The sequence below is a fragment of the Phacochoerus africanus genome, chromosome 5 (genome assembly GCF_016906955.1).
Source record: "Phacochoerus africanus isolate WHEZ1 chromosome 5, ROS_Pafr_v1, whole genome shotgun sequence".
Taxonomy (NCBI): Eukaryota; Metazoa; Chordata; class Mammalia; order Artiodactyla; family Suidae; genus Phacochoerus; species Phacochoerus africanus.
Genome location: NC_062548.1, coordinates 101,017,560 through 101,044,594, shown reverse-complemented (window position 1 = coordinate 101,044,594; position 27,035 = coordinate 101,017,560). Strand labels below are relative to the sequence as shown.

Genomic DNA, 27,035 nt, shown 5'->3' with positions numbered 1-27,035 from the left:
ATCAACTCATTTGGAAACACATTTATACCAATACCTTTCAAATTTCATTTTGGAAATACTTTAAAAATGGAAAAGTTTTCATACAAAGTTAATTAGCAATTGCAACAAAATATATTGGCAATATAAGCTATCCTTTAAAAATATCTTGGCATTCCCGCCGTGGCACAGTGGTTAACGAATCCGACTAGGAACCATGAGGTTGCGGGCTCAATCCCTGGCCTTGCTCGGTGGGTTAAGGATCTGGCGTTGCTGTGAGCTGTGGTGTAGGCTGCAGACATGGCTTGGATCCCTCATTGCTGTGGCTCTGGCGTAGGCTGACAGCTACAGCTCCGATTAGACCCCTGGCCTGGGAACCTCCATCTGCTGCAGGAAGCGGCCCTAGAAAAGGCAAAAAGACAGAAAAAATAAATAAATAAATAAATAAATAAATAAATAAATAAATAAATAAAATAAAAATATCTTCCTTTATTTTTATATATATCTATACAACTAATGACTTCATAAATATTATTTTATAAAAACAGCAATAACTAATGTACCAGCATACTCAAAGTCAGCCTGGTACACATACCAAGGTGTACATTAATGGACAACATGGCACTATGAAGGGAAGGTTTTTAACTACCCTTTAAAGACAGAAAATAGGGGAAAAGTTCTTTTCTGAGAGTGATGTTGGGTTCTACTGAACCATGCGCTTTCTCATTCTATTTTCCACTATGATCCATGACCTGCTTTCATGTAAGAGTGACAATAACTTCTTTACCTCTGTTATGTAGTTGATTTATACTGATCTTTCACTTTTCCGATAATCATTTGCTCTACTATTTATTCTGGCATTTAACAGGGTACAACCATGTATGTTTCAATGCTGACACTGTGTAAGCCTGACTGGCCTTAGTATAACATGAATCACATAACCCTTGCCTTTACCAGAATGGGACAGAATCATGGTAGGCATCTCCCGAATTTTTTTTCCCCCGTTACTACTTTTTTTTTTTTGCTTTTTTGGGCCATACCCTCGGCATATGGAAATTCCCAGGCTAGCGGGTAAACTGGAGCTTCAGCTGCCAGCCACAGCCACAGCAACACCAGATCCAAGCCACATCTGTGACCTACACCATAGCTCATGGCAACAAGGGGTCCCTAACCACTGAGTGAGGCCATAGATCGAACCCACGTCCTCATGGATACTAGTCGGATTGTTACCGCTGAGCCACAATAGAATCTCCAACTGTCACTATTCTTTAATTTTCAGTATGTATGTAAAGTGGCTACTGAATGAGCCAAGAGGGGTGGAATCAGATATGAACTCATAGTGGAGTCAAAGCCAGATCCGAGCTACGTCTGCGACCTACACCACAGCTCATGGCAACACCGGATCCTTAATCCACTGAGCAAGGCCAGGAATCGAACCCACAACCTCGGGTTCCTAATCAGATTCGTTTCCACTGCGCCACGATGGGAACTCCACTACAGGAATTTTAAAGTGAACACTCCCCAAGCTTTTTGGTAACCTTTAGTTTTGCTTGATCAAATTAACTTCCATGCCTCCACACTCAAATGGAAAAATGTTTCTTACTACTCACAAACTCAGTCAAGATGAACCATCTAACAAGTGTGGTGACTACAGTTAATAATACTATACATCCTATGAGAAAGGTCCTAAGAGAGTAGATCTTAGAAGTCCTCTCACAAGAAAAAGAATCTTCTGTTACCATGTATGGGACAGATGATAACTAGAGTTACTGTAGTGATCACTTGGTAATATACACAGAAATATAGAATCATTATGTTGCATACCTCAAACTAATGTAATATTCTACGTCAATTATACTTCAGTTAAAAAAAAAAAAGACAGGCCATTTTATACTCTTCTCTACTACCTGCCATTCCTTGCAGTAACTAAAAGTGCCTATCCAGAAGCAGCCTACAGCAAATATGAGCAATTATAGAACCAACCGCTCTTCAAAGACCTATAATTCAAAGGGGGAGGGAGAGCACTGATGGGATTGGGCTGAAATCTTTATAGTCTTTAAGTTCATGGCATTTTTCTTTTGCACATTTAATAAACAATCTCCTAGAAACTTATTTCTAAACTATGCAAATTAGTATTTTACAGAATATTATCAAATTCTTATTCATTAAAAAGATGACCAGAAACATCTCAGCAAGCTGCAAGTCTGCTGACAAAAAGCATCTAGTTTCCTTAGCAACAAACAAGTCTGAAAAAAAAATCAAGAGGCTGACAATGCAGTGGAATGCATGGTATGATAAAAGGAAAAGCCACCTCTCAGGTATCCACCTTATGCACCTAGATTCCCCTGCTAATGCTTCTCTGTTTTCATCTTGTCAGTATGGAAAATCCATACATTATACAGAGTGGAAGGCAAAATCAATACACTCAGACAGCAGCCAGCATTAATACCCAACCTTACAGTCAAATAACTACACTTCTAATGGTCACCATTTTTCAGGCTGAACACTTTGTGCATCCCTTTATAATACAATGAACTATTTTAAAGAACACAGATTCAGGTAATATATACCAGTGATCTGGTTTTTACAACGCTCCCATTTATACAATTTGAATATATGTTAATCAAAGCTTAACTTCTAATATTTTAGGGGACTAGGAGTCCTCTGGTGGGAGCAGGTTAAGGATCTCTCGTTGTTGTGGCAGCGGCAGCAGGTTCAATCCCTGGCCTTGGAACTTCTCAATGCTACAGTACTTCCAAAAAACAAACCAAAAAACACCCCCCTTAAACTAACATTTTAGGGTGAAACTGATGTTTGTTTTAAATGATACCTTTTTCACAAGATCTGAAATAGTGTCAAGTTAACGCCACTGATATGTTAAAAAATCAAAATTAAAAAATGTCCAACCAATGGAGTTCCTGCTGTAGCACAAAGGGACTGACAGCTTCTCTGGAGTGCTGGGACATAAGTTAATCCCTGGCCTGGCAAAATGGATTAAAGATCCGGTGTTAGTAAGGATAACTTGATCCCCTTGCTGTACAGTGGGAAAATTAAAAAAAAAAAAAAAAAAGATCTGGTGTTGGAGTTCCCCTCATGGCTCAGCAGAAATGAATCTGACTAGTATCCTTGAGGTCGCAGTTTTGATCCCTGGCCTTGCTCAGTGGGTTAAGGAGCCGGCGTTGCTGTGAGCTCTAGTGTAGGTCATGGACAAGGCTCAGATCCTGTGTGGCTGTAGTGCAGGCCAGCAGCTACAGCTCCGATTTGACCCCTACCCTGGAAAGCTCCATATGCTGAGGGGGGCAGCCAAGAAGGAAAAACAGAGTTTAATTGATTAACACCAAAATACAGTCTAGTGGAGTTCCCGTCGTGGCACAGTGGTTAACGAATCCGACTAGGAACCTTGAGGTTGCGGGTTCGATCCCTGCCCTTGCTCAGTGGGTCAAGGTTCTGGCGTTGCCGTGAGCTGTGGTGTAGGTCGCAGACACGGCTCGGATCCTGCGTTGCTGTGGCTCTGGCGTAGGCTGACAGCTACAGCTCCGATTCGACCCCTAGCCCGGGAACCTCCATATGCCGCAGGAGCGGCCCAAGAAATGGCAAAAAGACAAAAAAAAAAAAAAAACAACTGTGTGTGACAGAGAGAGAGAGACTGGGTCACTTTGCTTACAGCAGAAATGGACAGAACACTGGAAACCAACTACAATGGAAAAAATAAAAATCATTTAGAAATATAAAAAGGAATTGTAAAAATACATTAATTCAAAATACAGTCTAGTGAAAAAAACTGAGGCTACAGTTAGATGGAGCTCAGCTCTGGCTCAGTCACTAACTTTGGGCAAATCATTTAACCTCTCTACACCCTTCTTTATCCATCAATGGAGGAATTTTATTAACATGTGAAGAACACTGTAAAGCACTTAGCATTCACACATGTTTACTAAACATTTGCTGTGCTTTTATTAATGAGGACTGGGAGATGGCTTCATGTAACTCTGGGCTATAAAAGGCATTAGCTCAGAAAACACTTTCGAAACAAGGGGTCATGGTTTTCACAACTCCCACAAGGTGGACAGATAGATAACACTATCCCATTTTATGAAACTGAAGCAAAGAACCACACAGAGATTTGTTTGTTCCAGGTCCCATAATTAGCAGCTTAATTATAAACAGGACCCAACTTTTCTGGGTCCCCAATCCAATCTAACATCACATTATTGCCAAGGTCCTATTAACTTTTAAAATTACTTACAAATTATCTGTAAGTTTAAAGCATATATTATCAATCTGACTTGAACAAAACATATAAAAACTTCCTTGCTTTCAAGGAAATTACTTTGAATTACCTGAGATAGGCAGTGAGGGCCTGAACTACTCTGCATGCCCTTAACAGTAACTGAAATCAACCTGTCAGGTTTACCGCTAATGTTGTATACTTACAGAAGGATAAAATATAGTCTAAGTTCCCATTTACTGCTTCACTTCTCAATTCAGCTTGAGAAAATACAGTATTTTCATGTAGGCATCCATGTTCCTAGGGATAAAGCACATTTCAATGACAATATACCTTAGCTAAAAATATTCTCTTTTTTTTTGTCTTTTCTAGGGCCACTTCCTGCGGCATATGGGGGTTCCCAGGCTAGGGGTCGAATTGGAGCTGTAGCCACCGGCCTACGCCCGAGCCACAGCAACGCGGGATCTGAGCTGCGTCTGCAACCTACACCATAGCTCACGGCAACGTCAGATCGTTAACCCAGTGAGCAAGGCCAGGGATTGAACCTGCAACCTCATGGTTCCTAGTCGGATTCATTAACCACTGCGCCACGGCGGGAACTCCTACCTTAGCTAAAAATATTCTGATATGCCAACCAAATTTCTTGTTTTCTCATTGCCTATATCACCATATTGTGATAATTCTTCATTTAAAGAGGTCATACACATAAACTGAATAACTGGACTTTAGCAAAAGCTATGAGATGGCATTCTGACATCCCAAATTAAATGCTTATCTTCAGATTAATATAATCTGTTACACCTAGAGTTCCTTCCTTCTAGGAAGAGTTCACTGAGACACTACAACAATTTTCTCACAAAATAAAAATGGAACTCATCGATCTAAAGTATTTTGGGGCATACAAAGATAAAGATCAAATTTATTTTTATTTAACTCTAAATGGCTAATTACTTGTCCCAATATCACTCTTTAATAATTTTTAAGTATGAGCCAAATTTTAACCAAATATTTACTGAACCACTTTATAATAATAGCACAATATTAAAAAACTAGTCAATAACAAAAATAAATAAATTATGGTATATCCATACAATGAAACAGCATGCAAGCATAAAAAATAATTTATGGAATTAACTTACTATAATGTAAAGATGGCACATGAAAAAAAACAGGTTTGGGAGAAATGAAAACATGCAGGAAAATAACTTTTTAATACATGTTTTAACAATAAAATATGTATATGTATAGCAGTCTCAAAAACTGTTAAGTACTCAGGGTAAAAAGGGAAAGGGAAAGACACCCAAGACATAAACTCTACCTTTAAAAGGGCAGTAATTATTTAACTATTTGAAAGAAGGAAAACACTCTAACAATAATAGAAAAATAAAAGCATTATGTGAAAACCACATAGGAAACAGGTCTTCTGAACAAAATATTTCTAAGTGGAACTCTGCCATGTTGTTCCTAATTGTACAGTGTTTTATTTTGAAAATGAAAAATGCAACCTTTGCTGATTCAATGCACTATACAAATCAATTTTTCACATGCTCCTTCATTAATGCCACACCTATTCTGGACAGGAAGTATCTCTCAGGAAAACAATGTCTAGGGGTCAAATAAGGCTTATTAAAAAAAAACAAAAACAAACAGTAAATATACGAATGAGTGTATTATGAAAACTCATACAGAAAGAAAAAGTAATATTCAAAACATGAAAGTTGAAGCTGCACCGGAGAATAGGATTAAAGACTGAAATTGTTCTATTTAAATTTTTTCTTGAGTTCTCTTGTGGCTCAGCAGGTTATGGATCTGATGCTGCTACTGCTGTGACTCGGATCGCTATAGTGGGTTTGATCCCTGGCCTGGGAACTTCCACATGCTGGGGGTACAGCCAAAAACAAAACAAAACAAAATTTTGTCTGATATCAGCATATTATCTTTTTAACATACAAGAAAAATGCTACTTTAGCTTTTAAAGTTTTTTAAGTTTATTTAATGACTTTTTTTTTTTTTTGGTTACCACAAAACGCTAGGGAGGAAAAATGTTCTCTTCGGTTATGAAATTAAGACTATACTTGCACTCACCTGCAAAACAGCACGAACTGACTTTATACTATCAAAGCATGGAAACACATAATTTATGTATGTCTCCTGATCAGGAGTTACTCCTAATTCATGCATTCCTTTGAGGATTTCAACTATACCTGTAAAGTCAAATTTAGAAAAGCAAAGATGAAGACCTTGGAATAAATTAACAAAAGATCAAAAGGTTCAGTTCATTTACTTTCTGAACGAAAGCAGAAGTACTCAGCATTTTGTTTGCCTAAAAAAGAATGAACAACAGAGCTAGGAAATAAGATGATTAATGAAAAAATTACATTGCTTCTTTCTTCATTTCTCCCTATTAATTCAACAGGGAGTGCTAACAAAATATCCTAGGAATTATAACTGTAAGAAAACTGAAAACAATTAAGCAAGATGCTTAATAATTTCTGGTGCCTCAACTGAACAGAGATCATAAAACATCATTGCTATCACAGAGCAAAGATAGACCTACAAACTTGACAAGAATAAATACTGCAGAGAAAAGAAATTAGAGGAGATCTGTCAAAGACAAGAGTTTTTAAGTTCAGCACTCAGGTAAAAATTCCCTATTTGTGACTAACTTGTGATTTCATTAATACAAGAATAAAAAAATGAATAAAAACAAATGATTTCTCATTATATGGAAAACGATAAAAGACTAGTAAGTTGTTTTCTTTCTTTCCCCATTCACAAAAATATCTTTTATTAACTTCTTAAAAGGATATTTCATGTGTTCTTTCTAAAGCTATAGTTAACTTCAAATGGTACAAACTGATTTATTTGTATCAGGCCAATTCTAGAATATTGTCAAAACTAGTTAAGTGTTACCTACTTTGACAGAGAAAGCAGTTTAATAAAACAAAGGACTCATTTTCCTCTTTAAAATTTACTCCTTTAGCTTCCTCACTTTCACATTGTGAAAACTTCCTTTAAATGTCCCTGTTTTTGCTTTATATCATCTATAGAAAAATTACATGGCTATAAATGTGCTATGTAATACGCTCTAGTACAAAAACTTGATTGTACATTCTGAGTGTAAAACTACATAGGCAAATTTGACTAATTATGAATATCTGCACATTTTAGATAAAATCAGATGATAGATAAAACTATTTTAAATTTGAACAGTTCATATTTAAAGTTACCTAATATCTTCAAAATTTTAGATATTTAAATACATTTCTCAAGATGTAAAAATAAGAGAAAAAAAAGTCCCAAAAGACAAAGCATGTGTTTACACATAAATTTAAGAGAACATACATGTAGAATTGGTCCAAACAACATACACAATCCTAACAATAATCATAAGCAAAATTTAAAACTATTCCTCTAATAATCCCCTGGGAATTAGTACTAATAACCCTTAAAACCATCATAAAATGGCAAATCACACTGTGCTGGTCTTCATATGCAAATATTACCAAGCTCTTGACAGGAGGACAGAGCTAGCTGCTTTTCAATTACTAGTCACATACAGATCTAACTTCCTCCATAGCCCTTCTAACCAGTAAGGACTGTTCTCACAATCATGGTTTAAAGCAAACAGCTAAGTTTCTGCTAAGACACTCTGGCGAAGTGGCAAAACAAAAACAAGCTTTGGAGTTTAAAAGAGACCTAGCTTTCAACCCTGGTTCTAACACTTAATGGCAAGTGTAAATCTGAGCAAATAACTTCCCTTTTCTGAGCCATAATTTCTTAGCTTACACACTAGAAATGGCAATATGCACAATATCCACAAAGGAACTGTGTCTTTGACACTTTGGGTTGTTTTTTTTTTTTTGCTTTTGTTTTTGTTTTGTTTTGTTTTTGGCCACCCTGTGGCATATGGGGTTCCCAGGCCAGGGATCAGAGCCGAGCTACAGTTGTAACCTACTGTGCAGCTATGGCAAAGCCAGATCCTTTAACCCACTGTGCCAGGCCAGGGATTGAACCTATGTCCTTAGTGCTCCAGCAGGAACCTGCTCCCATTGCGCCACAGAAGGAACCACACCTTTGACACTTTAACATGTAAAGTTTGGCTTGATCCTTCTACTCAACATCCATGGATTAACCAAGGCAATGTATGTCAAGGCACTCAATGACTAGAAGTTTTCTGACCCATAAGAATCCATGACAGGAGTTCCCGTCGTGGCGCAGTGGTTAACGAATCCCACTAGGAACCATGAGGTTGCGGGTTCGGTCCCTGCCCTTGCTCAGTGGGTTAATGATCTGGCGTTGCCGTGAGCTGTGGTGTAGGTTACAGACGTGGCTCGGATCCAGCGTTGCTGTGGCTCTGGTGTAGGCCGGTGGCTACAGCTCCGATTCGACCCCTAGCCTGGGAACCTCCATATGCCGCGGGAGCGCCCAAGAAATAGCAAAAAGACAAAAAAAAAAAAAAAGAATCCATGACAATTAGGGAGTTCCTGTTGTGTCACAGTGGAAACAAATCCGACTAGGAACCATGAGGTTGCAGGTTCGATCTCTGGCCTTGCTCAGTGGGTTAAGGATCTGGCGTTGCCATGAGCTGTGGTGTAGGTCGAAGATGTGGCTCGGATCTGGCATTGCTATGGCTGTGGCGTAGGCTGGCGGCTATAGCTCTGATTAAACCCCTAGCTTGGGAACCTCCATATGCCGCAGGTATGGCCCTAAAAGGACAAAAAGACAAAAAAAAAAAAAAAAGAATCCATGGCAATTAAATGAATGGATGAAAAGTACCAAAGATTGTAAATATTACCCATAGGTATGGAAGAAATTCTGGTGATCTAGGCCTACAGAAAGATTGAGGACATCAGGAAAAAGAATTTAATAGAAAAAAATTATACTTTAATTAAAAAAAAAAGGCTCAAAAAAAAAAAAAATCCAAGCCTTACCAGCCTTACAACTTAGTTTAGATCAGTGTATCAAGCTCTATATTAACAAGGCTTTCAACTCAGTCTATGGGGAGTTGGGGGTGGAAGTACTTTTCTATTTAAATAAAGCTGGAAATGCCTTTAGAAGCCAAGTAATTTTTAGCAAGTGTTAGAGTATGTGATTTCTTCAAAGATCAAAGATACCTTGTCTCCCAATTGCTGGCAGGTGCTTGTAATACTACAAAAATACAAACACCTGCACCTTCTGCTTTCCCTAGAAGCAGAAAGATTTAGGATCATGTCCTTTTGGATACAGGAATGATTTCATAAACTCTCTATTTAACTAAAACTAAAGGAAAAAAATATGTGTGAAACCCTAAAAATACTAAATAAATGTTAATAGTAACAACAATGATGTTATTTTTTTAGCTGTCTTAAAACACTAATAATTTTAAAATTTCCTTAGATGATACAAGAAGTAAATATAGCATAAGGTAGCTATATGTGATATTCTGATGTTCGGAAATAGGCCAACAAATTGATTGCAGAGAGAAGATTCTTATTCCTATACCAACATGTCTCCCCATCCTCTTAATTCTTCATTTTTGCAGTAACACTTTTCTGAGAGAGAAGTGCATTCTCCTCATTTAGATGACCTGTGTTGGTAGCATTTTCAACTTACCTTTCTAACTGAAACTAAAGCAGGTTTAAGAAACCTCGGTTCCTATCATTGCTCAGATAAATTCTGTCACTCCCTGAAGCACTCTGAGGAAGCACACAAAGATATTCACTTCAGCTACTACAGTCAGATAGGAAGAGGGAAACACCTCTCAATAAGGAGAAAAATAAAGGATTGATCTGACATAACAAACATATCCTTCTCAAAAATACAATTCATGTTTCTTTTTAAAATTAAAATTGAAACAATCATAAGTTAACTTAGATAAACAAGGATCTCAAAAGTCTGTGAACTCAGAAAATCTAAACAAGAGTTCCTGTTGTGGCTCAGTGGGTTAAGAACCTGACTAGTATCTATGAAGATTCTGGTTCTACCCCTGGCCTCGATCAGTGGGTTAAGGATCCAGCATTGCCGCAAGCTGCAGTGTAGCTTGTAGATGTGGCTGGGATCTGGTGTTGCTGTGGCTGTAGCATAGGCCAGCTGCTGCAGCTCTAATTCAACCCCAAGCTGCAGCTCCAATCTGACCCCTAGCATGGGAACTTCCATATGCTGCTGGTGCGGCCGGTAAAAAAAAAAAAAAAAAAAAAAGAGAGAGAGAGGAAAAAAATGTTTTATAAGAATGACAATATTTTAGGGAGATCCCCTCGTGGCTCAGCAGAAACGAACCTGAATAGCATCATGAGGTCACAGGTTCGATCCCTGGCCTCGCTCAATGGGTTAAGGATCTAATCCGGAATTGCAGTAGTTGTGGCATAGGCTGGCAGCTACAGCTCTGATTTGACCCCTGGCCTGGAAATCTCCATATCCTTTGTCTACAGCCCTAAAAAGATAAAAATAAATAAATAAATAAAAGAATTAAAATAGTTTAAACTATTGAGAAAGATATATGGTTTTCTTGCACAAATTTCACCAACTAGGACTGTTACATCACGATTTGAAACTCTACCCAGAGCACTCACTATACAAGGAGGTAATTTACCTACGAGTTCCCTGGTAACCCTAGGAGTTAAGGATCCAAAGTTGTCACTGCAGTGGCTTGGGTTCAATTCCAGGCCTGGGAACTTCCACATGATGCAGGCATGGCCAAAAAAACAAAATTAATAAAAGAGTTCCCATTGCGGTGCAGCAGAAACGAATCCAACTAGTAACCATGAGGTTGAGGGTTCGATCCCTGGCCTCACTCAGTGGGTTAAGGATCCAGTGTTGCTGAGAGCTGTGGTATAGGTCGAAGACAGCTCGGATCCAGTGTTGCCATTGACTGTGGTGTGGGCCAGCGGCTACAGCTCTGATTCAACCCATAGCCTGAGAACCTCCATATGTCACAGGTGTGGCCCTAAAAATAAAAAAAAAAGAAAAAAAATTAAAATTAAAAAATAAAACAGGGAGTTTCCATTGTCAGCGGTAACAAACCCAACGAAGATGTGGATTCAATCACTGGCCTCACTCAGTGGGTTAGGGGTCCAGTATTGCCATGAGCTGTGTTGAAGGTCGCAGATTTGGCTCGGATCCCAAGTTGCCATGGCTGTGGTGTAGACCAGCATCTGCAGCTCCAATTTGACCCCTAGCTTGGGAACTTCCATATGCTTCAGGTATGGCCCTAAAAAGCCAAAGAATAAAAAATAAAATAAAATAAAAAGTGCCTTCTATTCAACCATCTCACTCAACTGCGATTTCAGCTTTCATATCAATCCTTCCTTTTTTTATATTTTATCTTTTATTTTCTTATTTTCATATTTCCTAAATACACCAAGGGACAGAGATCCTCAATCATTGTGCATTATTTCCCCTTACTTGGGCCAGTTTGCTAAAATTCTAAGAGATGACTTTTCCATTTGAGCCACAGAGAAAAATACTAGGAAGATAAGCCATGAGGAGGTCACTATGAGAATTTTTCTTAGGCGTTGGTGATGGCCAAAGTTACAGCCAGAAAAATTCTAGAATTCAATAAAATTTTGATCATCCTACTGTTGAAAACTTGGTCCATTTTAACCTGAACTCTAAATACCCTTCTTTGATTTCCTGAAGGGTTTTATTTATTCTTTATGAAACACTACTCTACATCCTTCATCTCTGCAGCCATCTTTGTCTTCAACTCCTTCTACCAGTTATATATAACTTTGCCCAGACAAAAAACAAATTCACTGCAATAATAAGAATGTTGCTTTGTTTGTTTTTCTGTCTTTTTAGGGCCGCACCCGCAGCATATAGAAGTTCCCAAGCTAGGGGCTGAATCAGAGCTGCAGCTCCCAGTCTACACCTCAGCCACAGCAACACCAGATCCAGGCCATATCTGTGACCTACACCACAGCTCACGGCAACGACGGATCCTTAACCCACTGAGCAGGGCCAGGGACTGAACCTGCACCCTCATGGATGCTCATTAGGTTCATTACCACCGAGCCACAATGGGAACTCCAAGAATGTTACTTTCTTACCTTACAATAAAGAAACTATATAGAAGACATATAGCCATTTCCCTGTTACCTGAAGAAAAGACTGTAGAATATATATTTATTTCAGCACCTCCTAAAAGGAAACTAGTTTTTAAAAACTGTAAAACACGGAGTTCCCACATCATACAGTAGGTTAAGAATCTGACTGCATAGAGTTCCCGTCGTGGCGCAGTGGTTAACGAATCCGACTAGGAACCATGAGGTTGAGGGTTCGATCCCTGGCCTTGTTCAGTGGGTTGAGGATCCAGCATTGCTGTGAGCTGTGGTGTAGGTTGCAGACGCAGCTCGGATCCCACGTTGCGTTGCTGTGGCTCTGGTGTAGACCGGTGGCTGCAGCTCCAATTAGACCCCTAGCCTGGGAACCTCCACATGCCTCAGAAGCAGCCTTAGAAAAGGAAAAAAGACAAAAAAATCAATCAATCAACATGGCACCCTTGACTCTAGGGTTCTAAGAAAAGAAGGATTCAAGACAAAATCCACTTTTCTACTAGGATGAGTTACAAAAAATCAATCAATCAATAAATGAAATGGTAATTCTAGGAAAAAAATACTAAAAAAAAAAAAAAAAAAAGAATCTGACTGCAGTGGCTCAGCTTCTGAGGAGGTGTGTGTTCAATCCCCAGTCTGGTGCAGTGGGTTACAGGATCCAGCATTGCCACAGCAGTGCCTTGGATTCGATCCCTGGCCAGGGAATTTCCATGTGTCCTGGACGCACCCATTAAAAAATACTAATAATAAAATATGAGGACAAAAATTCTAACTCTAATCCCAGACAGGTATGGAACCTATGATCAGCAACTGAATCTCTCTGGGCTCTCAGTTCCTTCATTAATACAATGTGAGCTTTCAACATGGCACCCTTGACTCTAGGGTTCTAAGAAAAGAAGGATTCAAGACAAAATCCACTTTTCTACTAGGATGAGTTACAACTTTGGGAAGAATTTATATGAACTCTTTCATGTTTACCAAGCAGTAAAAATGCAGTAACCAATTCAAGTCTAGATACCCTGGTTGAGAAAAATTTACCTCACAACCAAAAGAATGTTTCAACAGGAATCTGAAAGTATTTTACATCTGTGTAAAGATGGACAATACTAATATGCCCAAAGATTTTCATGAAGTGATATAACCTTCCTGTGGCTCAAAAATACTAGGTTAAGGGTTACCTTATAGAGCTTTCAGAACTGGAAGATATGCAAAGAGTTAATCAACTAGCATATTGTTTTCACAAAGATTTTTCTAAAAAGGATTTAGAGATTTTTATAGCCTGAAACAATTAGGGAATACTTGTTTCACTATCTCCTTTAAGCCAGAAGATGGCTATATATTTAAAATAAAATTGCAATATGAAAGTCTGCTAAAAGCACTTTTTTGTTGTTTGTGCATTCTGTTTGTCACCCAATGTCATACTAACAACTCTGCATCTCATTCTAAAGCACATTATACGGCGAGATAAAATGAAAAAGACCATTTTTTGTTTCCCCAAGGGGGAAGTACTTCTGTTAAAAGCATCTTTTTATGAGACTACTCTTTCTGAATTACCAATAATGCAAACCAAAGAATTAGATACTGTACTCTAAAATTTAATATTTGTTCAATTCTTATTCATATCCTATAGACATCCCATGTGTACAGGGAAAAGTATGCTAAATGCTTAAACGTACTTTAGAAGCTGAAAGATTGAACATTTCTGTCCTTCAATCAGTAGGCTGTCAGGTCATGAGCACTCATTTTACAATAAAAGTTTTCCTGCCCTTCCTATTATTGTAACTCAGCTCAGTTAAGAAGAAATAGACTGGTCCACAAAGAAAATGGTTTGATTATATATAACTTTATCCTTAGTAAGGCTAGATAAACTAATTCCAAACACTGTAGTATATAAAATCAAGAACTAAAGAGTTTTTTGAAAAACTTAAAAATAATGAACTATTTAAAACCACACTCACAAGTTTGATTATTAAGACCAGAGATGAGTTAAGAAATGAAATTAATGAAATTAAGATGAAAGAAATCCATTAGGTTTTTTTAAAACACCTAATACTTTACTATGACTTAATTCTACGCCCTCAGATGTTCTAACACTCAGGAATAAGCATGTTTTCCCAAATAATTCAACTAGTTTTGTGTAGAAACTGTTATACTGGATATCTGAACCATTACAAACCTATAAAAGGCAAAACCTTACCTTGAACATTTTTTTCCTTCTGATATCCAACTAACAATGGCCAAAAATAGTGAGTTCTGATAGGAAAACCGTCTTCCTTCAGAGCCTTCATTACAGCCTTTGCCAAATCTGAAAGAGATACCACTTATTACAAAGTTATCTCAACAAAACGTATTGAATGTGAGTTGTCATTAGGAGAACACAGTACCGATTTTATTGGCTAGTAAAGCACACTGGAGTGTGAACTGGAAAGGAGATCTGTGCAACCGGGCTTCCTTTAACTTCTTACAGTAGTCTTTAAGCTTCTCTGCAGGCTAGAAAAGAAAGGCATCACATCAGCTGAATCTGCAAATGTCCCACCACTTGACTTTCTGGAAATATTCTATCACTTTTGAGATAAAAAAATTTGAACTTTGCATCCTCTTTCTACCCAATAATCTTACAACACAAAAACAAAGTGTTCATAATATTTATAGGTGGTCTAATCTCATAATATGTCCTTATATTTTAAAGAATCTTATTTCACTGCCTATTATACTGTCCACAAGGTAAAAACGGACTATTGTATACCGTATTCATAGTCACACAGTGTCGTAAAAAGAAACTGCCAAAGTCACTCAAACCGTCCTCCCTTGATACAGGACATGCTAATAAAATCTGCAAGGCTGTATCTTCCAATTTTTCAGTGACTAAAAGCAAAATGAGGTTCATTGTATCTGGAAAGAAAACAAAGACACCTTCTGTTAGTGATTTGAACAGTATTTCTACACTGCTATCAATACGAAAGACAAACTTATGAACTACAAACACCAAAAGGACATACTTGCCTAAATTAATAGTGACGCACTTTCAAATCAAAACATTCCCATGTATTCATTAATTCAAGTTTTTCAGTTTATTAAGCTGACTTTAAAAGAATCTTATGTTCATCTACCACAATATCCTATTGTTAAACAATGCCCTTTCCATCATGTAAAAATAATAATTTGGATTTTTTTAGAATCATGAAAATAAAAAATTTTAAACTACCTGGAATATATCTTCTCTCATATGTAATTTTTTCCAAAATTTCTGAGACATATTGAGGATATCCAGCTTTACTGAAGCTGAAGATAATTTGCAATAAATCACGGTCCATAAGGAAATGATCAGACTTCTCCACCTTCTCCAGGGTCTACAGATAGTTCCAGAAATTAGAAGTTAGAAACAAGGTTTTTTCTGTTTTTTGGGTTTTTTTCAAAATTAAAGTTATTATGTTATTAAAGTTATTAAGTTATTAAATTACCAAGATTTTAACAAGTTAGAAATATATGCCATCTAAAGGTTTAGGACTGTTTTATAAAACAAAAAATACTCTATTTCAGCAATAACTAACATCAATACCGAAGTACTGAACTATGGAAAGAATTCTTCAATGCTGTCTGTAAGAGCTATCTTTTAAAAGAGAGACATAAACTACACTTTTCTGCTTCATGCAAAATGTAACACAAGTTCATACAAATAATTTTAAAGTACATTTATTTAAGTCATACCTGCTTAACATGGTCAATGTCACCCTTCTCGGCATAGGCATTCAATAGTGCTAAGTATGTATCTGGACCAGGCTCAATTCCGGCCTCCTTCATCACTGTGAGAATATTTTCTGCATTCTCCATATCTCTGTAAGTTAATTCAAAGATAATAAAACAGATTACTACAATACTTCCAAATGTAAAATTATCGTTTAATCTAGAATGTACTACCTATGCTTATCAAAATTCAAAATTTTTATGTACCAGTTAGAATCATGTAACATAAAAAAGGACAAATACATAGTAAACTGAAAATAGGTTTCCAAAGCAATAAAGGTCATAAACAGGTAAGCTTTCTCAAAAAAGAAGCCAAATTATTATAATCACATAGACATTAAATAACCTGCCCTCTTTTATCAAGTATGTTGTGATTCAAATTTTTTTCGTCTTTTTTTTCAGGGCCACACCTGTGGCATATGGAAGCTCCCAGGTTAGGGGTGGAATCGAAGCTGCAGCTACCTGCCTACACCACAGTTCACAGCAACACCAGATCCTTAACCCACTAGGCAAGGCCAGGAATCAAACCCACGTCCTCATGGATACTAGTTGGATTCGTTACTACTGAGCCACGATACAAACTCCATGATTCAAATTTACCTTTTCAGGAAAGAATAACACTTAGTAAATTATTCTTCAAAAATAAAAATATTTTCCAGAGCACTGGCAGACAGCTAATAAACTTTACATACAAAGTCAGTTACTTTAGATTAGGCCCAAGTTTTAAAATTGAAAATCTTCAAATAAGTTTTATGAAACAGATAAATTTAAGAATAGGTTATTTTAAGATGTGTATATTCTACCTCACATACTCAAGGTTTCTGTGGGCTTTTTTGAGATGGTAAACGTCATTAAAGAATTTTCTACAATAATTTTCTGTAATTTAAACCTCACTTGCGAACAAAACTTGAGGTTGTACATTACCCAGCTCTTGCGTGCCCGGTAACAAGGGCACTGAATACTGCCTCTGTGATGGGAAGATCCTTAGTTTTCATAAATCCAAGTATCTTGCTGCAATACAAGGGAAATAAAAATACTCCTCGGATATACACACCAAAACCAATTTTTACAACATACACACAGAAAATCCCACTCTCTAAAGTTATATCAATAGTCAAAGTACTCTTGTTAAAAATAGTAGGGAACTTTTAAAAATATGATTGTTTCATCTGTACTAATTAACCTTTAAAAGCATAAAGTTTAATAAGGCTCATTTAGTTAAAAATGAGGTTGTACATTTCAATTTATTCCTTATTTTCCAAACCCTACATCCAAAAGTATTAATAAATTTTACACAAGCAGAGAAATGTCACAGCTGATTTTATATTAATCACTGAAAGAGTGTTATCAGTTTTATAAATGAATACAGTGTAAATGGCTAAGAATGTTTACTTTTGGAAATCACAATAAAAAAAAGTAAAGCCAAGACTTAAACGTCTGCTCCAGTAAATCGAATTTTTAATTAAAATAGCAATTTTCAATTATTCTTCCCCTTTCACACAATTCCTTATTTTATCTAAGTCATATGACTGAATTTGCTAGATAAAATACTTCTGAAATAATTTTCTTACTAAGAAACCTTAAAAAAAAAAAGTGAATATATTCTAGGTTTACAAGACTTACAAATCAGTTTGCTTAAACATACATTTATAGAACATACCTGGCACCTTCAATATCTCCCTCATTACAATAAGCAGCAATCAACCTTTGGTATGTCACCTGTCAATGAAATGGGCCAGTTAATACTTTTTAATAAATTTTTTTTTCTGGGTGAAAATAAAAGGGGATATGACCAATAAACATTACAATGGTAACTTCTTACTCGATTTGGTTGAATGTTTGCTTTCTCCATTTTTGCCAAGAAGTCAGTTGGTGAAAATTTATACTCATTTTGAAGGTAGACTTTAAGCAATGCATTATAGTGACTTATATCATACACAGTACCTACAAATGAAATTTAAATCAAATTTTTAGAAGCATACTTTAAAAATCATATTCTTTATCACAACTAAAATATGTGCACTTAAATTTAACCAAAATGCATAAAATGGTCATTTCTGCATTTTACCCCATACTTAGACCCATCTATATAGAAATGCTGTCAGAACAGACCAAGCTAAATATACAAGACAGTAATTACACAATTAACGGACAATTCCAAGTAACTGCCTATTCAAGTATTAAAATAGGTTCCTTACTTATGAAGCACAGTATTCCCTTCCTGTTGGAAAATGCACACAATACCCCTATATTTAAAGTGACTGGAAGATTTTTCTATATAAAGCAGTCCTTGCCACATTATAGATACCCTGAGATGGATGGATTATGACAGCAGTCATTATATACAGGTAGGACTGTACTGACAATTTGGCTTATTTACCAACCAGGCCACTCAGCTTTTGAAGGGCTCCATTTCCACCCCGTTTCCAGTTGCTGACCACCATTTCTAGTCTGCTATTAATTACTTATAGTCCAATGCCCTTGGTTTTCTTTCTGTGTCCATCCTGCCTAAGGCCACATCAATTAAGGCTACCACTCAGCTTGACCATATCCACTCACAACATGAAGAGCCATTCATGACATCATGGTCATCAAATCATACCAGTGGTAACATGTTTTACTAAAGTTTCAGGAGTTAAATTTTATCTTTTCAACTGCCTGTGGCTACAGAGGAGTGTGGTGTAAAAGTTTTGAGATTCAAAGCAGCAGAGACCTGTCCTATTAAATTAACATTTATCTCAGCAGACTCGTAGAGTGCTTAGCTATGTTTCAGGCACTGGGTTAAGTGCTCTGCATACAGAAGCCAAATTACTCCTCACAATAGCTTTGAGGCGGGTACTATTATCATGCCCATCTTACAGATGAGGAAAATGGATTCTTCCACTTACACAAAACCAAAAATTTGAATGTAGGTGGTCTGCCTTGAGAGCCCAATCTCTTAACCATTTTAATACTTTATACAGGCCCTTAATGGGAACCCTGTGAAATTCCACCTTTACATTATAATTATGCAACAAAGTTACCATACAGTGTCTGACAACTTCCAAAAAAGGATCAATTCAAACTGAACTCTAACAATGGTTGGCTATAGCTCTAAGACTGAAGGAAATTACATCTTATAATTTCATAAAGGCACTCACTCTAATGTGTTGGAAAAGCTGAGGAAACTGCTCAAAATCCAAGTTAAGTAACATCTATTCTGGATTTTCATACAGATTTTTATCAAGATCAACGTTCAACATTACTAGAATTTATTTATTTCTGCCACAAAGGCATAGTTCTACAGATGAGAAAGATGTTTCTGTGAACTTCAGTAAAAATTGTATCCACATAATTATTACATCTAGTTAATTTCATGGGTCTTTTCTTGAAAATTAGAGACTTTTAAAAAAATACATATTGTATCTTTCAGAAAAAATTAAAAAGTCTTACAACTGACTTATTTTGTAAATTATCATCCTCTTGCATTTATCTTATATTTATTTTGTTCAAACTCAAAGGAATGTTCTCAAATATTACTACCTTGGATAAAAGCCAGGTTTCTTGCTAGGTCACAGCTCAACTCTCCATTGGTATAATCTGCATAATTTTTCTATCCTTCCAAGTATTACCTTGTGCTTATCCACAATAAAATTCATCTGCCACTTTTCTGTCATCTCACAGAGGTTGAATGTGTGTGTGTGTTTTAAGGCTGCACCTGCAGCATTGTGGAAGTTCCCAGGCTAGGGGTTGAATTGGAGCTATAGCTGCCAGCCTACACCACAGCCACAGCAATGAGGGATCCGAGCCACATCTGAGACCTACACCACAGCTCACAGCAAAGCCAGATTCTGGACTCACTGAGCAAGGCCAGGGATCAAACCTGCATCCTCATGGATACTAGTCGGATTCGTTTCCACTGCAACACAAAGGGAATTCCTCACAGAGCTTTTTTATTTGTAGTTTACATTAATTAGTGTGGCATTTTACTATTCAAGAAAAATATGGTGTCATCTCAAAACTTTAAGATGTCATATATAATTTCCCTTATCATGAGTATATCTTCTTTTTTTTTTTTTTTTGGTCTTTTTCTATGGCCACACCCGCGGCATATGGAGGTTCCCAGGCTAGGGGTCGAATTGGAGCCATAGCTGCTGGCCTATGCCACAGCCACAGTAACGTGAGAATTGAGCCGCATCTGCAACCTACACCACACCTCAAGGCAACAATGGATCCATAACCCACTGAGTGAGGCCAGGGATGGAACCCGCAACCTCATGATTCCTAGTCAGATTCGTTAACCACTGAGCCATGACAGGAACTCCACAAATATTAAATGTGGACCTGTCCTAATACCAATACTTAAAAACATATTTGCACTTTTTTATTCAGAGTAGTTTTTATCCCTACCTTTGTATCTAAATCAGACATCTAATGATCAAGGATTTTTTTTTCAAAGGCAAATAAAGTATTTTAACAGCCATTGTAAGAAACTGTATTTTTAAAAAATTACACACACACACACACACAAAAGGAGTTCCTGTCATGGCACAGTGGTTAACGAATCCAACTAGGAACCATGAGGTTGCAGGTTCGATCCCTGGCCTTGCTCAGTGGGTTAAGGATCTGGCATTGCCATGAGCTGTGGTGTGGGTCCCAGACACAGCTCGGATCCCACGTTGCTGTGGCTGTGGTGTAGGCTGGTGGCTACAGCTCCGATTAGACTCCTAGCCTGGGAACCTCCATATGCCACGGGAGCAGCCCTAGAAAAGGCAAAAAGACCAAAAAAAAAAAAAAAATTACAGTTATCATTTTCCAAAATGTGGTTATTACTTTAGGGAATTTTTTTAGTTAGATTTGACTGATTATCCCCAAGAGTGGAACTGGGTGTCTGGGGAACATAAGTTGAAACCTTTTACCGTATACTGAATCTTTTGAATTTGAAACATGTTAATATATTTACTATTTAACGAAGCAGAATTTAAATTTTTTGAAAGCTAAATTTGCTTGAACACTTTCTACAATTTCAACTAACTTTAGTACCCAATGTGTGCAAAATACTACAAGGTTCATGAGGGAGTACCCAACGTGTGCAAAAGTTCATGGGAAGTACCCAATGTGTGCAAAGGTTCATGGGAAGGTTCATGGGAAGTACCCAATGTGTGCAAAACACTAGAAGGTTCATGATGAAGATCTGGTGGATAAGATACAATCATCGGCCTCCAAGAGCAGAATACCTACTAATGAGACAGATTCACAACTCTAATGCAGGCAAATGATGAGACACTAATTGGGATTGGAGGTAAAACTCTAGAATGGAGGGATTTATTTATTTTTATTTTATTTATTTTATTTTTTTAGGCCTACACCTGCAACACATGGAAGTTCCCAGACTAGGGATTTGAATTGGAGCTACAGCTGCTGGCCTACACCATAGCTCACACCAACTCCAGATCCTTAACCCACTGAGCAAGGCAAGGGATCAAACCCACATCATGAATACTAGTAGGGTTCTTAACTGCTGAGCCACAGCTGGAACTCCCTAGAATGGAAGGATTTAAATTACAGCTTGAAAATGAGACTGATTTAAAGAGTAAGAAACAAAGAACACTCCAGAAAAGACAAAAACTTGAACAGAAAAAGTTAAGGAGACATATATTATCATGATGCGGCCAAGAAGTACACCAGAAGTAAACAATTTAGCATACGGCAACACTGCAATGAGAGTCTATCATTTCCAATGTTCCTCTAGAATCCCCTTTAGTCTGGAAACCTCAGTTCTGGTCTCAGATCTGTCAATAGCTCATTCTGCAACCTTGGACATGGTACCAAAGCTAAAAAAAAATCTCACACAGCTTTAAAAGTGCGTGAACAAGAGGCACAGTAGCAATCTACCAGGCTTCTAGCAATATTAATTCAACAAGTACTTATCAAGTGTAATATGTTCAAAGTATTATTCTATTGTCAAAGAGAAAAAGATGTCATGAATTTCACTCTTACAAAGATACACAGTATAGAGGAAAGACATGTTTGTAAACAATTATAATAGAAAGTAATACGTGTCTATCTTTCTACTGAGGTGTTAACATTATGACTACTGTGTAAAGGTTCTTTTCTATTTTAGAATACAACCTCTCTCACAAATATCTCTCCCAGTTCAACACGTTCTTAAATTGTGTGGCTTACTGACAAATAGGCATCTCTGGTTTTCTTTGCTAAGACTTCCTTAAATCAGGAATGAACACTGAATTTTATCAAATGATCTTTTAAACTATTTTATTTTTTGCATAGGTATTATGTTCATAGCCCCAAACTGAACAAGTGCAAAAAGGTATAATCAACAATATTACAATTTTAGGAGTTCCTGTTGTGGCACAGTGGTAACAAACCTGACTAGTATCCATGAGGACATGGGTTCAATCCCTGGCCCCCCTCAGTGGGTTAAGGATCCAGTGTTGCTATGAGCTATGGTGTAGGTTGCAGACATGACTGTGGTGTAGGGTGGCAGCTGCAGCTCTGATTAGACCTCTAGCCTGGGCACTTCCATATGCTGCAGGTGAGGTCCTTAAAAAAAAAAAAATCGATTTTTAAAAAGTATAGAGTAAACAATTATATCTAGTGTTTATCATCCTTTCAGAAATATTTTAACATTATATGCACATACGCATATAAACATTTTTCTTCCAAATGGTAGCATACTGTACACACTGTTCTGTACATTAATTTTTAATTATAGTTTGGAGAACGCCCTACTTTAATATATGAAGAACTCCTTTTTTTAGCAATTGCGCAGTATTCCATTTTGTGGACACTTCATAATTTATTTAACCAGTCCCTTAGTGAGGGACATTAGCGCTGTTCCAATTTCTTACTATTGCAAACAAGCTACAATGAAGAATATCCTTTTGCACATGTGAATATATCTATCTAAATTCTAACAAATGGACTAGATTATACACATGAAAATAATACATTACTGCAAATAAACTGTACTTCAAGAAATTGTTTTTAAGTATAAACACACTAAAACCTTGATATGTTGATAAATTCTAACAAATGGAACTGTGTGGTTATATAGTATGTGCATTTGTAACTTGGAGACCAAATGTCTTTCTATTTTATTCTTCTTATCTTACCCTAAAAGTAGTACTTGTTATGAAAAAATATTTTATTCTTAAGGAAGTTGCCACTGTGGCTCAGGGGTAACAAGCCTGAGTACAGGTTCAATCCCTGGCATCACTCAGTGGGTCAGGGGTCAGGGATCCAGCATTGCTGTGAGCTGTAGTGTAGGTCACAGAGGCAGCTCTGATATCGCATTGCTGTGACCATGGTGATTGCTGTGGCCGTGGCATAGGCCGGCAGCTGTAGCTCTGATTTGATCCCTAGCCTGGGAACTTCCATATGTCACGGGTAAGGCCCTAAAAAGACACACACACACAAAAAAAAAAAAAAAAAAAAAAGAAAGAAAGAAAAATTATTTTATTCTTAATGCCCCTAGATGTCACTATAACTCACCAAATACGACATATCTCACAAACACACAAAAATAAATCAAGTAAGCCCTTCTATAAAACTGAATTACAGCCTTTAGTAAAGAAATTCTTTTTTAGTAAAAGCAAAAAATCTACTTTTTATGCGCATCATATATTCAAACAATCATACCCAATTTCTGAAGTTCATCCCATATCCTGTGAGCAAATTCCGTTCTCTCTGATAGCTTTAGTTCAGGCAAGAGAGAACCACAGCTGCGCAGCAGAAGCAAGGCTTGATTACTACCTGGGCTACCTATGAAAAGAGGTTAATGGATGAGATTTAACATAGTACCAATATCACAGAGATAAATATCAAAACTTAAATAGAAATTTGTAAATATTTAAAAATCCCCTACCTCACTAAATGTTAAAAGATAACATTTTTCATGAACCAGAAAATTCCTATCCCAATTAACAAGTGTCATTTATAATGCTATTAAAAGTTTTTAAAATTGGTCCACTTTCTTAATTAAGCTAAGGTTATAAATCTATGCAATCTCTAAGACTTTATGGAATACAAAAACACAAAGAAACTAATTTATAAGGAGTTACTGCAATACATGAAGCCTAAGCTTCTCAATATTTTATGAAAATAGTGCAAAGCAATACAATTAAAACCCATGAATATCCAATTTAGGTTTATAATCTACTAGAAAATATAAACTTCTTTCTCTCTTTATCCATGGCCTTTTATCTACATGTCCCTGAAACTGACTTTAAAACAAAAACAAAAATAAACCACTCATTGCATGATTCCATTTATATAAGGTATCCAGAATAAACAAATCGACAAGGACAGAGAGTACACTCACTAGTGGCTGCTTAGGATTGGAAGGGATGAGGGTTTAAAGCTGATGTTTAGGAATGGGGAGGTTTCTTTGTGGCAGGTGATAAAAATGTTCTAAAACTGACTGTGGTGACAGCTATACAACTCAATAAATCAAAGAGAAAATGATTTAAAAAACTATCTTTAAATGCATGTAATTATAATTGATACTTCCTTGGTATCCCTCATTATTAGATTCTACAACTTTTCAATGTGACTGAAATCATGAATGAGCTTTAGGAAGATGGTGAATGCTCAAAATTACATGTGTGGCTTGCAATGTAGGCTTTTGTGTGAGTGCGTGGGACTGGGCTTTTTTGGGGAGGGGTGATTAGGGTCTACAAATTTCTATCAGGTTATCAAAGTTGCATAAGTGACTCAAATAGATTTTAATAGCTAAGTGAAAATGAAAGAGAAATAACGATTATCAGCCTTTCTGGGTAATCTGTCATATGTGATCATCTTAGGGAAGGCAGACATTATACAAGGGAAGACAAGAATAAATGTGATGGGAGTTCCCGTCGTGGCTCAGTGGTTAGCAAATCCGACTAAGAACCATGAGGTTGTGGGTTCAATCCCTGGCCTTGCTCAGTGGGTTAACGATCCGGCGTTGCCGTGAGCTGTGGTGTAGGTTGTAGACGCAGCTCGGATCCCGTGTTGCTGTGGCTCTGGCGTAGGCCGGTGGCTGCAGCTCCGATTAGACCCCTAGCCTGGGAACCTCCATATGCTGCAGGAACAGTCCTAGAAAAGGCAAAAAGACAAAAAAAAAAAAGAATAAATGTGATGGAACATGATGGAGGACAATGTGAGAAAAAGAATGTATACACGTATGACTAGGTCACTTTGCTGTACAGTAGAAATTGACAGAACACTGTAAATCAACTATAATGGGAAAAATAAAAATCATAAAATTTAAAAAAAAAGAATAACATCTTCCAAGAAAATTTACCATTGAAAGTGATTCCTTCATAAACTGTGGAGAAAGAAAATTTTTATTTGCTGATTTTGAAATAAACATGCAAAACAAAATGTTTCAGTTACTCAAAACCTTGCTCTGATGAGTTGGAAAAACACAAGATGATGATCATAACACAAAATTAAAAGTACCAAATCACGTGGTCTATAATGAGCTTACTCTCAAACCAGTACTTATTTAAGAAGTTCAACTTTTTGAACAGAAAATCTTGAAATACCTGAGTGGCAAGTGTTATCAAAGACTTTTTGTAGAAGAGTCTTAGGGATGCGACCAGTTCTTCGGACAGAATTATCTAGCCTCATTAGAGCCCAATCAAATTGACTGGCATTCCTTTTATGAGAAGAAGTGGGCTCCTCCTGAAGATAGTTCTTTTTCTCAGCAGCAATAGTATATAGCCTGACTTGGCTCAGTAGCCCTCTAGAAAATGAAACACAATGAGAAATACATTAAGTCAACTACTATTCATACAGGTAATTTCAGTGAGTAAAATTTATACAAAACTTTCGTATTAGTTACTAAACACCTAAGTCCATAGCACAAAAGCAAAAATGCTCAGAGCAGTATAAATTGGCAGGAAAGTTTTGACCCTTGCTTTACATAAAAACACATGTACATAAATTTTATGCAAAGTAGTCTCTTGAATAACTGTTTGACACTGTCTCAATCTTCCACATGGAATCATCTCAAACTAAGGCAATAATATGGTACATTTTCAGTGCTGTTTTAATCTCCTTAACCAAAACCAAGTTAATGAAGGAAAATGAAGATTATGCTACAAAGCTCCTCTCACCTCTACAAATGAGAGAGAATATCTAAAATATATCTAAAATTCTGAAGAATTCTAAAGCATTTTTCCTTTTTTTTTTTTTTGTCTTTTTGCTATTTCTTGGGCCGCTCCCGCAGCACATGGAAGTTCCCAGGCTAGGGGTCTAATCGGAGCTGCAGCCACCGGCCTACGCCAGAGCCACAGCAACACGGGATCCGAGCCGCGTCTACAACCTACACCACAGCTCACGGCAACGCGGATCGTTAACCCACTGAGCAAGGGCAGGGATCGAACCCACAACCTCATGGTTCCTAGTCGGATTCATTAACCACTATGCCATGACGGGAACTCCTCTAAAGCACTTTTCAAATGTTTTCTAGGTATAGATTATGAATTTAAAAGAAAAACAAATGTCAAATTAAAATTATGCACTTTTTAAAGGCTCATTAAGGACAAAAGAATTTCCAATCTGTCTAAATAAATCTGAAACATTTTATAGTGACAATGTTTCAGCTCTTGATTTAAATTTGTCAAAAGGCTAACTGTATACTTTCTTAATTATTTTAACAACTGCAACCATCAAAAATAAAACTAGATTCTGGTATTAAAAATCACTAATTTGGAGAAAGTCAAAAAGAAAAAAATGTTTATAGATTAAGTAAGGTCAAACTGGTACATATGCATTTACAAAAAGCAGACAACCATTAAACCATTCAATATTTTAATAATACAGGACTAACGTGCAAGCTAAATGCTCTAAAACATGAAATCAGAGACATTCCATGCTATAGAAATACAGGCTATACCTAATTTACAAATACCAAACTTAGAAATAATCCCTATGTATGAAGGAACCCCTGTCATAATTTCTGAACTGAATTTAAAACTTTTTCTGCATTCAAATCTCACACAAAATTATCTAAATCAGAGAGATTTACCTATGTAGCCCAAAATATCATAAGACTTTTCAGAAGT

The 27,035-nt window shown here is 36.8% G+C and overlaps 1 protein-coding gene across 1 annotated transcript in view; it reads right to left on the bottom strand.

Annotated features, from left to right (window-relative positions):
- Window positions 1-27,035, bottom strand: part of LRPPRC (leucine rich pentatricopeptide repeat containing) — a 113,743-nt gene that overhangs the window by 74,599 nt on the left and 12,109 nt on the right. Inside the window, exons 2-13 of the mRNA XM_047782166.1 lie at window positions 25,512-25,711; window positions 23,623-23,745; window positions 17,804-17,925; window positions 17,642-17,700; window positions 16,906-16,992; window positions 15,946-16,072; window positions 15,443-15,587; window positions 14,984-15,129; window positions 14,622-14,727; window positions 14,435-14,542; window positions 6,290-6,408; window positions 4,411-4,504 (exon numbers count right to left, since the gene is read on the bottom strand). Coding sequence (XP_047638122.1) covers window positions 4,411-4,504; window positions 6,290-6,408; window positions 14,435-14,542; window positions 14,622-14,727; window positions 14,984-15,129; window positions 15,443-15,587; window positions 15,946-16,072; window positions 16,906-16,992; window positions 17,642-17,700; window positions 17,804-17,925; window positions 23,623-23,745; window positions 25,512-25,711 — 1,436 coding nt within the window. The remainder of the gene's footprint in view (window positions 1-4,410; window positions 4,505-6,289; window positions 6,409-14,434; window positions 14,543-14,621; window positions 14,728-14,983; window positions 15,130-15,442; window positions 15,588-15,945; window positions 16,073-16,905; window positions 16,993-17,641; window positions 17,701-17,803; window positions 17,926-23,622; window positions 23,746-25,511; window positions 25,712-27,035) is intronic.